At 38.5% G+C, this 15101-nt stretch overlaps 1 protein-coding gene and 1 long non-coding RNA gene across 8 annotated transcripts in view; one reads left to right on the plus strand and one right to left on the minus strand.

The window, feature by feature from the left end:
• The window catches only part of LOC127661424 (uncharacterized), a 359800-nt gene that overhangs the window by 334000 nt on the left and 10699 nt on the right, over positions 1-15101 (plus strand). The window lies entirely within an intron of this gene.
• The window catches only part of LOC127661407 (kinesin-like protein KIFC3), a 57127-nt gene that overhangs the window by 34221 nt on the left and 7805 nt on the right, over positions 1-15101 (minus strand). The window contains exon 1 of one of the 7 annotated variants that reach the window (XM_052152090.1): positions 6400-7865. The exons of 1 other annotated variant lie outside the window; for it this stretch is intronic. In XM_052152090.1, coding sequence (XP_052008050.1) covers positions 6400-6702 — 303 coding nt within the window. In that variant the 5' untranslated portion in view covers positions 6703-7865. Of the gene's footprint in view, positions 1-70; positions 368-6399; positions 7866-15101 lie in introns of those variants that run through there. 5 more of the 7 variants (XM_052152088.1, XM_052152089.1, XM_052152093.1 and 2 more) reach the window with 5 other exon arrangements.

Genomic DNA, 15101 nt, shown 5'->3' on the forward strand with positions numbered 1-15101 from the left:
CAGACAAAAACAGCACAGGTGGTTACAGTAAAATTTTGCATTCATCCTCTCCCACGTTTTCTGAACTTACCTCTGTCCCTGCAGTCTCCTGGTCTCTCTCATGCCTCAGTCATCTTTAAGCATTTAAGAGTGCAAGCTCATGCACAAACACACAAATGCCACCGATCTCTACGCTGCTCCGCCACCAGCTAAGCTGCCCCCTCTTTCTCTCGCTCTTTGTCTATCAAACACGCATGCAGCTCCTTGCTCTTCACTCAAACAGACTCGTTCTGACACGAACACTCTTCTTCCCGTCACTGTTCCTTGGTAACAGAGGAATCTAAGACAGCAACATCACGGCCCCCTGCGCTACTGCCCTCCTTCCTCCTATCCCTCGTTCCCTCCCCCTCTCTGTCTCTCGCCCTTTCTTTCCGTCGCTCGACTGGCCTTTGAAATAAATATTTCACCATGTAAATGTAGCGTAGTGGTGCTCTCCCCTTCTACCAACCACGCCAACATGTGTGTGTTTGAAATGTGCAGCATCGTAATGCTCTATGGCAACCACTTGGCACCCTGAAACATTAAAGAGATGCATCACAAATGCATGGGTGTTTGAGATATATATACACACACACACACACACACACACACACACACACACACACACACACACACACACACACACACACACACACCTAAAGGATTATTAGGAACACCTGTTCAATTTCTCATTAATGCAATTATCTAATCAACCAATCACATGGCAGTTGCTTCAATGCATTTAGGGGTGTGGTCCTGGTCAAGACAATCTCCTGAATGCCAAACTGAATGTCAGAATGGGAAAGAAAGGTGATTTAAGCAATTTTGAGCGTGGCATGGTTGTTGGTGCCAGACGGGCCGGTCTGAGTATTTCACAATCTGCTCAGTTACTGGGATTTTCACGCACAACCATTTCTAGGGTTTACAAAGAATGGTGTGAAAAGGAAAAACATCCAGTATGCGGCAGTCCTGTGGGCTGAAAATGCCTTGTTGATGCTAGAGGTCAGAGGAGAATGGGCCGACTGATTCAAGCTGATAGAAGAGCAACTTTGCCTGAAATAACCACTCGTTACAACCGAGGTATGCAGCAAAGCATTTGTGAAGCCACAACACGCACAACCTTGAGGCGGATGGGCTACAACAGCAGAAGACCCCACCGGGTACCACTCATCTCCACTACAAATAGGAAAAAGAGGCTACAATTTGCAAGAGCTCACCAAAATTGGACAGTTGAAGACTGGAAAAATGTTGCCTGGTCTGATGAGTCTCGATTTCTGTTGAGACATTCAGATGGTAGAGTCAGAATTTGGCGTAAACAGAATGAGAACATGGATCCATCATGCCTTGTTACCACTGTGCAGGCTGGTGGTGGTGGTGTAATGGTGTGGGGGATGTTTTCTTGGCACACTTTAGGCCCCTTAGTGCCAATTGGGCATCGTTTAAATGCCACGGCCTACCTGAGCATTGTTTCTGACCATGTCCATCCCTTTATGGCCACCATGTACCCATCCTCTGATGGCTACTTCCAGCAGGATAATGCACCATGTCACAAAGCTCGAATCATTTCAAATTGGTTTCTTGAACATGACAATGAGTTCACTGTACTAAAATGGCCCCCACAGTCACCAGATCTCAACCCAATAGAGCATCTTTGGGATGTGGTGGAACGGGAGCTTCGTGCCCTGGATGTGCATCCCACAAATCTCCATCAACTGCAAGATGCTATCCTATCAGTATGGGCCAACATTTCTAAAGAATGCTTTCGGCACCTTGTTGAATCAATGCCACGTAGAATTAAGGCAGTTCTGAAGGCGAAAGGGGGTCAAACACAGTATTAGTATGGTGTTCCTAATAATCCTTTAGGTGAGTGTATATCGGCAAGGCTGATAGTTGGTTAATCTGAGATTATCGATATCAGCTGATAACAACATACACTTGGCAGACTAACAAATATGCAAGTTAAGAAATATGCAGACAGACTTGTCAATGGATTTGTTTAATTAGTAATTTCTGCATCTCATTTGCAATCCGTAAATACAGTGATGTGAAAAAGTATTTTCCCCCATCTTTGTAATATGTCAATATACTGACACACACACACACACACACACACACACACACACACACACACACACAAAAAAAATGATACAATTATGGAGAAAGGTGCTAGTATTGCTATTTAATGAACAAAACAAGTCTAGATGGGACTTATGATAGAAATCCAGTATTTTTCAGACATATTTCAGCATTTGTATTTTTTTTTAACCATAAAAGCACATAAAGTCTTAACTCTCACCAAAACGCAGAATGACAAGCTTTTGTCTGCAAGTGCATTTCATGTGGAGTTCAAAGTGATGCTTGACGCTGGCGTTGACACTCATACTCGAATCATGAACACAGCTTCACGATTGCTTTAGGAAAGTGGTAAGCCACAGTCTACCGGCAGATTAATAATGTGGAGGTTTGGAGTTTAAGATATTTAATGCCCATTGCTATGAATATGCAACCTAAGGGGAGACTAGCTCTTTCAATTAGTCACTCCCACTTAGACTTTGTCAAAATGTTTAACGTTACTTGAATCGGTGCCATTTTAGTGCATTTCTATCTTTATATTGTGGAAGGCTTTGTTTGGAAAATGTTAATAAAGCAATATATTGCTACATATTGTTTTCTTTCCTAAAATGGATATAATTGCATTTTGACAGGAAAATAAGTATATATGGTGTAACATTTCAGCATAGTCAAAATCTGCAATTACATAAGATTAAAAAAAGAATAATCTGACAGCACTAATTGTATATAATATGTAAAAATATATTTAGACATTATAATTATATAATCCATAAAACAATATATACATATTAACATACAATACTGATACAATATCTAATACCATTATAATCATACTATAAATAAATAGAACTTTTAACATTTATATACTAATCTCAGCTCTGTTAACAATGGTGTCAGTGAGCACTCTGCTGGACAAACTACATTATGACACCAATTATAAATCATTCCAAGCATTGTTTTCTGCATTATATGTAAAGAATAATTTTTTTTTCATATATGAAAACAAATATGGCGATATGATATATTGAACTTGTCTGATACTAAACATTACTACTGATGTTAATTTAGCCATTTTTTTTTTTTTTTATTCTTATATTTATAAATGTAAAACATATTTGCTAAAAATATTTGTTAAAGAAAGCAGCCTTCGGTACATTTGCATAGTCATATCGGTGCAAAATCAGTGCACAATCCACATAGAAAAGGTTTGTTCAGCTAAAAAAATGAACTATCAGCCACCTTATTGGTAATCGGTGAATTTTCCCCATCTAAAAACAGTATCAAAAACCCCATATCGGTATATGGCCCTACATCAGCACTGATGTAGACTACATCATACACAGTGCTGATTTAGGGCCATATAGCATGATAGCGAGTGTGAAATTGCTTATACACACAACAGTTCAATAAACAATTTAACTGTTGTGCATGAAACTACTTTCATACACAACGGATCAGAATCTGCCGTTGCTGGTTCAAAAGAAATGATGCGTCCAAGCCTTTGTTAGTAATTCAAAAATGTCACTTCAGAAATAGTATCACAGCTTGTGAGACAGATACAGAGAGAGAGAGAGAGAGAGAGAGAGAGAGAGAGCGAGAGAGACAGACAGTGTGAGTGAGAGATCACCTGTTGCCACACCGAAGCAGAGATGCTGCCAGCTTTCTGAATGTCATATTTCTCAGTGGAAAAATAGCATGCAAGCAGGGGTATTTCTCCCTATTTCACGCTAGCCGGTGCGCAAGAGTCGATCACTATAGAAACCGCAATGTTTTCTGCCATTTTAAACAGCACCCATTGTGTAATTAATCAGTCTGTTGTGTCTCTCAGCTGTAATGAGCCGTAATGCTGAAATTATTAGTTTAAAGTTATTTGTTAAAGGTATTTCCTAGCTTTATGGTGTAGTAGTAATACAAGCGATCACGAAAAGCTGTGTTTATAGACACTGGCTGACGTGGATTCACTTCGTCACCTAACTGTCTCATATTACGCACAAAAATGATCTTTTGCCACCACCTGCTGGCTAACATTTGTAATGTCAAAAACAAAAAAGATAAACTATAGCTCTTAACAGATCTGCACTGCTCTTACACTTTAGTTTAGAATGGCACAGAAGTGGAGTGATACACACACACAGTGAAGCTTCGGAGTGCTGATGGTGTCAGACCATCAGTGCTCATGGAACATCTCTCGTCCAATCAGATTTGAGGACCGGAAATAACTGTTTTTATATGTAAGATCATTAGAAACAAATTGTGTAAACTTTTGATGCAAACAGTCTTCAATAGTCATACATTGTATTATCACAACAGGGGTAGTACTGTAGAAAGATAAAAATAGACATGCTTTTGACAGGCCAGCCAAAGCGGGTGAAATTGCTCACTCATTTGTGTGGTGTATAAATTGACGAGTCTATCAGCAACTACACTGACACCATTCTTCTTCAGCAAACGCTCCCATGAGACCGAACATAAATGCTCCCCTTTATCTCCCTTTCTCTGAGGCAATGCCAGGTAACTGGGTTACAAACTCAAACATGAGAAAGTATGCAGAGAATGATACAGTTTAGAAATATGAATAACTGTCTAAATGTACACTGCACAGATTTAATAGGTTTTTCAATGGAGCCGAAACTTATTGAGAGTCTAAAGTGAATAATTAATCGCTGAGATTACAGGTCAGCATTGTAAAAAAATTATAAGCATACTAAACACTGCTGTAAGCTGTAGCAACATTGTGTCCATGTTAAGCATTTACTAATTAAGGTCTTAAAGGACTTTAGTGCACTCAGGATTTTTTTTCTAGTATTGACTTTGACATGCCATTGTCCTTATTTAATGATTCACGATAATTCAACATTGCCACAGTCTTTTCAAGCTTTACACACCCAGCAACATGTTAAAAACTATTGATAGTTGGTCTCAAATTCAAGGATATCCCCCTTCTGGCTTTGACTTCTCAGTTTACCATAATTTACTTCTTTCATTATGGCCAGAAACATAAGCAAGCTCTAAAGCAGGCATGTAAACACTTGGCTAACACATTGCAAAAGCGTGTTACACTTAAAATGGTTCTCCAACTGGATCGCTCATCTCTGTAGTTAGAATTAGAAAACAGTCCAGCGGCAATAAGAATCATCATGGCAACCATTGGTCGGTCAGGAATACTGTAGATATTGGACTTTTACTAGTGTATAGGCCCCTACACGATGTTACGAATGATTTTTGTTGTTGCAAATGCCAGACACTATTCCGGGTACTGTTATTGTATGTGATGTCAGGAAAATATATAAATAAACCCACAGTGCTACCCTGACAACCACTGAGGTTTTTTTTAATAAAAATTGGAGGTGCTACTGAAGTAAAAGCTCAGGCAATCCCAGAAAGGAGAGATTTCTGTTTATCCAACAAGTAGAAACAAAGACAATTGAGGAAAAGGGAATAATGGTAGACTGAATGTATTCTGTATGAATTAATTCACGATTAAAGAGGACAGGGAGCTTTCTGATTAACCCACTACTTATGTAACCACTCATCCACTGCCACCACACGCTAACAGGATTTTATCTGCTAAAGCGGGACATCAGAACAGCTACATTAGAGACTGTACAGCAAAATGCAAGTGGATGTGAAAATCCCAGCTAACATGAAAATCTGCACGTACAATCACCCCCACTCTGCACCAAGGACATGCTGATATTTAGCATCACATATTCAAATACCCCCTCTCTATTGCAGTGAAAACTCCTCTGAACTGCTGATCACAAAACTTGGATAAGGGGCAAATCATCTCGAGTCGCATCCAAATGGACTAAAATAGAATGAAATAAAATCTACTAGACATTCTATGACTAGACAATGACCTGGATAACTAGTTATCACTACCGACAGAATAGAGAATAATCAAATACACTTGCATCATCCAAAAGAACAGGAAGTTAAGACCTTGAACCAACAGAGTACCATCCAATGTTTCGCTAAATCAATAATACAACACTCATGAATAATGAGAATTTATTAATAAATAATTGTGCTTCTGATTAAATGGAGATTCCAACTGCTGTCAGACAGCAGAAACTGTTCTGTTGGCATAATTCTGTGCAACTCTATGAAAACCTCAAACTACACAGATCAAACAATCACAAATGCCAACAACAGTAAACTGTTGCTTGGTGATCATCATTATGTTTTGGCAATGTACAAAGCAGTGTAAACCAATCACAAAATGTGTGTATATGCCCTACATTCAAGAACAGACTTAAGGCACAGAGGACCTACATTCCTCCTCGATCCCCTTATCTTCATTCTTACCTGTGCTTTCTTCCTCCTGCCATGCACGTTCTCAAGGTGTACTGCTCTGGTTTTTCTTGGTCTGCTTGGTATTCCATCCAGATACCTTTCAAAGCCACTGCGTCTAGAGATTCTTGAGATCTGTAATGCTCCAGAACTTCCAGGCCAGCGGTGCTTGGCTCTCTTCTTGAGTCTCAACTTGGCTGCATCCGGGCTGGCCAGATTGGGGCACTCTTCAGTCTCATGTTTTGTGGGCTCCAGAACCTTGGGACTCTTAAAGAGGTTGTGGAGAGACAGAAACACCAAGGTGCACAATACATACATGATGGTGCTCGCTAAAACAGTCAGGATTGGGTGGCTCAACACATTCAGTATCAAACAGAGATGGAGTGTTTAAGACATTCTGGATTCTCCTGTTTCAGGATCAGCATGAGTGCAGATCACTATCTTCCGGTTGAAGTTACAGTAGAGATATCAACTGTTGCAATCATGAACAGCTCAGCTTTTCTGTTAAGTTTGATGCAGATAAATCAGATGATCTTCCAAAGTTAACTAAACAAGGAAAATTCCAAAACAAGCAATAGTCCATACAATCTGTTTGGAAAGTTTAAAGTTCTTTACTGTAGCCTTTTAAGTCTTTTCTATACAGTTTTTTGCTGTATTTTCTTGAAAAGCGAGTCCTTAAGATTGCACTGATTCCAGTCCAAGACAGCCACACTGAACTGAAGATTCACATGCCTTTAAGCGTAGGTCTTCTAATGCTCATACAGACTGATAATCTGTTCATTTGATCAGCAAAGGAGATGGCTCTCGCTTGAAGAGGACGGACTCATGCACACATGCTTTTATTCCCCACAACAGCCATTTCAACCTACCTGGACACACATCAATACGGACACACCCTGTTAAACAAAGTCATGTATGCCAATGTAAATACAGGCACACGCAAACACTTGTGGATTCACTATTGTTTGTTACCCAGGAAATGTTTCAGAATGTTTGCATTCTCCCTTTTAAATTTCACGTCCTCTCCTGCAATCTCAATGCCTCTTCTTTGGAGAACTTCCAATGATGTATTTGTCTTTGATAAGACTACAGGTCTATTCCAGAGAAATCTGACCATTCCAGTGAATAATCATAAAAATGTTCATCCAAACAGAGCTATAATCTCCATTTGGCAAAAGCTGATGTCGAATTAATCTTCGTCTTCTCTTGAGTCACTAATGGTTTTATTGTATTTTTACTGTCGTTTGATGGTGGGGTAAAATGCTCACAGGTCAGGACGCTCCCTCTTAAATAAATCTTGTTGATGGTCCAATCTTTCTCCCAGTTTGTGGTCCATAATACTGGACAAAATCCAATCGTTCATAGTCTGGCCGATCGTGCGCTGCGGCTGATGTCCCACACCTCCACTGAGAGAAAAAACAAGTTCACCCTTGCCCCCTCCTTTTTCTCATGTTGTCCATCTGTCACTGCAGTACAGATTTAAGCACAACCATCTCATATCTGATGATGTAACGACGGTTTGCATATATGCAAAAAGAGAGGGAAGGAAAGAATTAAAAAACTATGCCCGTTTTGAATGCTTGTCCATGACGGGTCGTTGCCACAGTGGGATAAACATGTTGCAATGCGTCTTTTAAGCATGTTCACTAAAGGGATTATTATATTTTAGAATTTTTTATTTAATTATTAGTTTCAACTTTATTTATAGATTGTCCTTTTAGTTTCGTTTTTTAAGTGTTTTCTAGCAGTTTAGTTTTAGTTTGTCAGTAGTTTTAGTTTTGGAGTCACAAAAATGTATTTCAGTTTAGTTTGTTTTTCAAATTATGTTTGGTTTTTATATTCATTTTATTAAACATCTTCATTCAGTTTTCATTAATGACAATAACACTGGTCCATCATGCCTCTACTGTGTAACAATAACTCCATGGTGATGGGCAACCCTTTGATTACCTCACCGTGAGAACTGACATAGTCAATAATGAGGTCTGAATTATGATTTGTGGTCATAACAGATCACTGCACCCTTGTGCTGGAACTCAATCACTGCTTAAAGAATGTATGTCACATTCCCCAAGTGTGTATAGAGATTGACAATAGACCATCTTCTGATTCATTACCCATTTTAGAAGGATGTCACAGAGGATGGGTCACATACTTTAACTCACAGAAAAACAACAAGCCTTCATTGCTCTGATTCAGTTAGTGCCTGTTCTAACCCAAGTAACCAATACAGCGGTTAATGGTCAACAGACTAACTTGTAGTTTAAAAGGAATGCTTAAGCTCTATCATCAGAATTTGTAGCATAATATTGATTACCAGGGAAAATAATTGAGAGTTGTCCCTCAAAAAGCAAAACAAATAAATAAAAATGTATTGATTATAGTAAGGCACTTACAATGAAAATAAACACATTAGGGAGAAGGGGGTTAGTTTTAACTAAGGATGCACAGATACCACTTTCTTCCGATCCAATATCGGAAATATTAGTATCGGTCGATACTGATCCTGATTCTAGTATTGTTTTTTGCATAATCAGTTTAGAATCTCTTTACATTATTGTGTGGAACTAATGGGGTGTGCTCTTTAATATGTAAAGAAACACAAACCTTTAACTACACATTATTTCAATATAAATGTATAGCTTATTAAGAAACACTTTATTATTAACTAGTATACTGGATAATGTAGCAGCAAATTTAACAGTAATTCCAGCCCATCTGAGGGTTGTCCCCCCCTAAAATATAATTACAATATGTGTATTGTAAATAATATAAATGATATATTCTTAAAATAATTGTTTAAGAAATAAAATAATACAAATGCAAACGGGGCAACAACAAAAAAAACCCCTTCAAAAATTGCTCTAGAGAATTGTTATGTTTATTGTCCCCCCCAACATTTTGATGAAATTTTCGCCCCTGACCATATCATGGCTGACCCTGCACTCTGACCCCAGCTTAGCTGGGATATGTGAAAACAAATAAATTTCACTGTATATATGCAAACTTGTTTGTATAATGTGTGACCAAAATAAAGGCTTCTATTCTATTCTACATCCGAGATGTTGTTCGTGACATATTGCGCACTGCATGGAGGCTAAAAATAGCTGGCGAGTGAGTGTGTAAACGGAGCAGTGCCATTCACTGACACGCTGGAGCTGCGCATGCATTTTATATGTTTACTTATTAAACACAGCCTTTTGTGATTCACAGAGCTATCACATGTCTTCAAGTGGCTTTGAATAAAACGCACGAGTCATATGAACTACTTTGTGTTTTTATGGTTCTTTTATGTCAGTTTTGAGCTTGACAGTAACGAACATGACTAACACACAGTATCGGATTTGGTTCAGGCTCGTTGGACTGATCCCAATCAGTTTAAAAACGATTCCAGGTATTGGATCTGTGCATCCCTAGTTTTAACTGTCAATCGAATCAAATTGATTACATGGTATGCAGATTAATCAAATTAATCACATATATAAATATTTACGTAGAAAGCCCCTCAAATAACAATACATTGAATATATGTTAAAATACTTAACACACACACACACACATATATATAATTAAAAATAATAATTCAGATAATTATAAGGCATTACATTATTGTGGCAGCTGAGTAAAGCATTGATAAGATTCCAATATATATACATTATTATTGAACATAAGCCAATCATTGGCCTACAGTTCATAGCAAACCATTTTGCAATTGAATTTGTTAATTAGTTAGATATTTATTATGAGGGCTTGTCTAAGAATGTCAATGCAGGGGCATCAACTGCGTATGGCAGGGTATGGTGGCTGCCATACCTTGGCTGCCTGGTCAAGTCAATGCAAAAGTAATACATTTTCATTACAGGATTAACAAAGTTTAAAATTATTTTGTCTCACATTTCTGACTTTTCCAATTTAAGGCATCAACGCTACCCCTCAATGAATTAAATGATTGCCTTTCTAATAAAATTAAATCAAGATCATCATAAGATAAGACTTGGCTTTAAACAGCAACAATTTAATATGCTGGGTTTTGAACAGAGCCGATTCATTTTAGACATGTGTTTGTATTTTAAGGCTAGTCCAAAACAGCATTTTGGTTGTTTTTTCTCCCTATGCTTGCATTTCAATTTGTCATATGGCTTCAGTGTGTACACTTTGTTTCTGAACCAGTCATATGCTCTTCATTTAAGTATTTCTGGTGTGTATAGAGGTGCTTTAGTGTGATATTTGAGGATGGCTGCTGCAGCGAGTATTGATAGGGTCAGGAATTAATGAAAATATGTGGGACTTGATTTGATGCGATCACATGAGGTTGTAAGATTGGATGATGTCATCGGAACCTACCATACCTTGGCTTTTGGTGAATTGATGACACTGTCTCAAATGTATACCTGCGTCAGATGGATGCTTTGAGCATCTTACTTTGGTTGTGTTGCATCATAAACATACAATTTTTTGGTAGCTGTGTCAAGTTACATCCCTGCCTTCAGATTTGCACTCCATCAAGTGTTTGAAATCAAGAACGGATCCTTGTGTTGTGCTGTCAGTGAGTGTGGTTTGTTCTCTGTATAAGCTGCTTGTTGCCTATACAGCTGGAGTTTCCCTTACTGCCCCCTGGAGAAAACAGTAGGTACTTCAAGCTTGAATTGCTTTGATGGTAGGAATATTCCTTATTGCGGTCAAGGGACTTGATTACTTGCCAAGATTTTTTTTGAATGAATTATATAAAAAATAATGCAAACTAAATTAACTTATTAAATTGACAGCACTAGTTTTAACATGTTTAACATTTCTCAGAATCCAAACAAGTTACACCAACAGTTTTGTCATAATAGGTACTCATACCAACCAAATATTTTTACCATGTAAATTAAGATAATTTGAAGATATTCTAAATAAAAGTCAAGCAAGTGAAATGTTACAATTGACTCCAATGACAGGGTCAGTTTACATAGTATGTAGTCAGCTGTGACGTCTAGTTTCATCAAGTCAGTTTGTGAAAGATGCACCATTTTTTGACATTACATCCATGCAGGGAGTAAACTATTTTTTTTTTAAAACAGCATTTTAAGTGCTATTTGAAATGCAGCATTACACAAAAGACTCAATGGCTGATTGTCAAGTGATGTCTCACGAACAGACATGCCTATCTCGACCCAGACATATCTTGAGTCACTTTGTGCACAATTTTCACACCACTGTATTGCAATTGATATTATATTCTATGCTAGGGTAAGCAAAAAAGCAAAAAAACAAAACAAAAAATACATATGTACATACATTGCACTGTATCCTTGTGTGCCTATTGTTTTCTATACAAACACTGATAACAGGGGCAAGAGTAGCTCTCTTGGTACACAATACAGAATGGCAAATTGTGGAACTAAAATATATAAATAGTAAAAGATAAAATGGATTATGCAGCATTTATTTACACTCATTATAAATACATTTTTTTATTTTATATACTTTAATCAATTCTGTCATGGCACAGCTTTTACACACATCAATGGGGGTCAGTTGTAACTGTTCCTTAGCATGAAAAAAAGGGGTTTAATGCCGATATACATGTGCAGTGGCATCACTGCTGCTTGTTCCTGATTGGAGTAAATAGCAGTTATACAGCTGACCCGTTACAACTGCCCCCGGTGTCACCTAATTAAACATCCCAATGAGACTAGTGTGATAAAAAGCACTTACTAACCTTGTTTGTGTCAAGTTATAGCCAATATTTCAACATGTAAAGCAGGGTAAATTGTTAACTTTTGCATGGTACTTCAGCCTTTTATATTCATATGCTTCACCAACTGCAGCCTCCCATGGCACAGTTAGTGATGAACAGGGACTTTTGTGAGGTAGACCACAAGATCAGGTCCAGCTTGAGATTAGTTATAATGATCTCAGGTGAAAAGATGAGGGTCTGGTCTAGTTCAATCTGCATTTCCAGTCCCTGACAGCCTCCATCCTTCACTGGATGTTGTCCTGCTCTTATGAAGGTGGTGGTTTTAGAGAATCCAGGTATTGGGGAAGAGAGGGCATTTGTAGTAGTTCTCCTTCCCTCCAGGGCAATCGCCAGTTTTCTCAGGACCTGGTTGTGCCTCCAGGTGTAAAAGTCTTGGGAAAGACTGGTTTTGTAGCCGACAAGGATGTGCCTCAGCGTTGATGGGGTTTGACAGACAGGACATGATGGTTCTTCTCCAACACACTGGTTTAGAATCTTGGGTGTGGGAAGGACATCGTAGGTGGCTCTAATGATGAAGCCAAGTCTACTTCTTTCCATCTCCCAAAGATCCTTCTAGGTGAGTTTAGGATGCTCCAGGTTTTCCCAGTTAGTCCATTGGCCCTGTTTGGACTGCAAATTTGCCTTTATGCATAACTCTTCCGCCTCCTGCTGACAGACCTTGGCTACTAGCAGCATTCTTCTCTGGGTGACTGTTGCTAATTCTCACATCGGACACGGTGGGAAAATTACGTTACTCAGCACATTAAATCACAGCGGCACAATTTGTATGTATATAGCCTGCCTCTGCTATGGATGGATGGATTGATACTAAAGTATTGATACTTTGATCATTGATGATGCTTTGATACTTTGATGATGTGGTATCAAGAATATCGATCCTCACATTGAAGTTTTTTTTAACTAGTGATCTTATTATTTAGATAACATGAATATTAATGCATCTCATAAGCTTCAAAGTGGAAAATAATAATTAAATGTGCGAATTGTTGCATGCGTGATAAAAACTGAACCATGCCAAATTTGCAAAACTCAGCAAAAAAAAAAATTATCAAACAATTTAAACAATTCAAAAATCCTCTCAATTTCTGCTGCTTTTATTTTCAGCAAACTTAACGTGTAAATATTTTTATGATCATCATCTGAAAATCAAAAGTAACAGTCAGTATCTGGTGTGGCCACCAGCTGCATTAATTACTGCTGTGCTGCATCTCCTCATGGACTGCACCAGATTTGCCAGTTCTTGCTGTGAGATGTTACCCCACACTTCCACCAAGGCACTTGGAAGTTCCTGGACATTTCTGGTGGGGAATGGCCCAAGCCTTCTCCCGCCGATCCAACAGGTCCCAGACATGCTCAATAGGATTGATATCCGGGCTGTTCGCTGGCCATAGCAGAACACTGATATTCCTGTCTTGCAGGAAATCACGCACAGAACGAGCAGTATGGCTGGTCATAATGGAGGGTCATGTCAGGATGAGCCTGCAGGAAGTGTACCACATGAGAATTTTCAACAGCAATGAAATTGCCTGCTATGACAACAAGCTCTGAAAGTCTGATGATGCTGCGACACACTAGCCCATACAATGACGGACCCTCCACCTCCAAATCGATCCCACTCCAGAGTACAGGCCTCAGTGCAACGCTCATTTCTTCGACAATAAACGCGAGTCCGACCATCACCTGTGGTGAGACAAAACCATGACTTGTCAGTGAAGAGCACTTTTTGCCAGTCCTGTCTGGTCCAGTGAAGGTGGGTTTGTGCCCATAGGTGACATTGTTGCCAGTGATGTCTGGTAAGGACCTGCCTTACAACAGGCTACAAGCCCTCAGTCCAGCCTCTCTCAGCCTATTGGGGACAGTCTGATCACTGATGGAGGGATTGTGTATTCCTGGTGTAATTCGGGCAGTTGTTGTTGCCATCTTGTAACTGTCCTGCAGGTGTGATATTTGGATGTACCGATCCTGTGCTGGTGTTGTTACACGTGGTCTGCCACTGCGAGGACAATCAGCTGTTCTTACTGTCTCCCTGTAGTGCTGTCTTAGGCGTCTCACAGTACGGACATTGCAATGTATTGCCCTGGCCACATCTGCATTCCTCATGCCTCTAAGCAGCATGCCTAATGCATGTTCACGTAGATGAGCAGGGACCCTGGGCTTTGTTGTTTTTCAGAGTCAGTAGAAAGGTCTCTTTATTGTCCTAAATTTTTATAACTGACCTTAATTGCATACTGAAAGCTGTTAGTGTCTTAATGACCGTTCCACATGTGCATGTTCATAAATTGTTTATGGTTCATCAAACAAGCATGGAAAACATTAAACCCTTTACAATTAATATCTGTAACGTTATTTAGATTTTTACAAAATTATCTTTAAAATACAGTGTCCTGAAAAAGAGACGTTTCTTTATATTCTATGTTTTTATGGATATATCACATCACACACATTTTGGGGAGTAACGAAATACATATAATGGAAATACGCATTTAAAATACAAAATATAAGTAACTGTATTCCACTACAGTTGCAATTTAAATCATTGGCAATTAGAATACAGTTACATTCAAAAAGAATTTTGATTGCTGAAGAGATTACTTTGCATTTAATTGTCATTTGTTTCATTTAATATTTAGTCCTTTCAGATGGAAAACATTTATACGTATAAATGATGCGATCTAAACTGCATTTGAACAGCAGTGAAACACTTTCTTATTATGCGTTTCATTCATACGAGCAGATAGAGAAGAAAGTTTGAAGTAAGTTTGGAGCACAAGAAATGAAAATAAACCATGCGTAAATTGTCAGCTTTACGCTTAGCTAAAACGCCATTTCTACCATTTTACGTGCACGTTACCAGACATGATCATATTTGTTTATCAAGAAAATTCACGGTGGAACAATTTCTTTTTTCTAGTAATACCTTTGATATTAGGGCAATAATCATATTCTTGATAATAATTTTTTATTTTTTCCTGTA

The sequence above is a fragment of the Xyrauchen texanus genome, chromosome 21 (assembly GCF_025860055.1).
Source record: "Xyrauchen texanus isolate HMW12.3.18 chromosome 21, RBS_HiC_50CHRs, whole genome shotgun sequence".
Classification (NCBI taxonomy): domain Eukaryota; kingdom Metazoa; phylum Chordata; class Actinopteri; order Cypriniformes; family Catostomidae; genus Xyrauchen; species Xyrauchen texanus.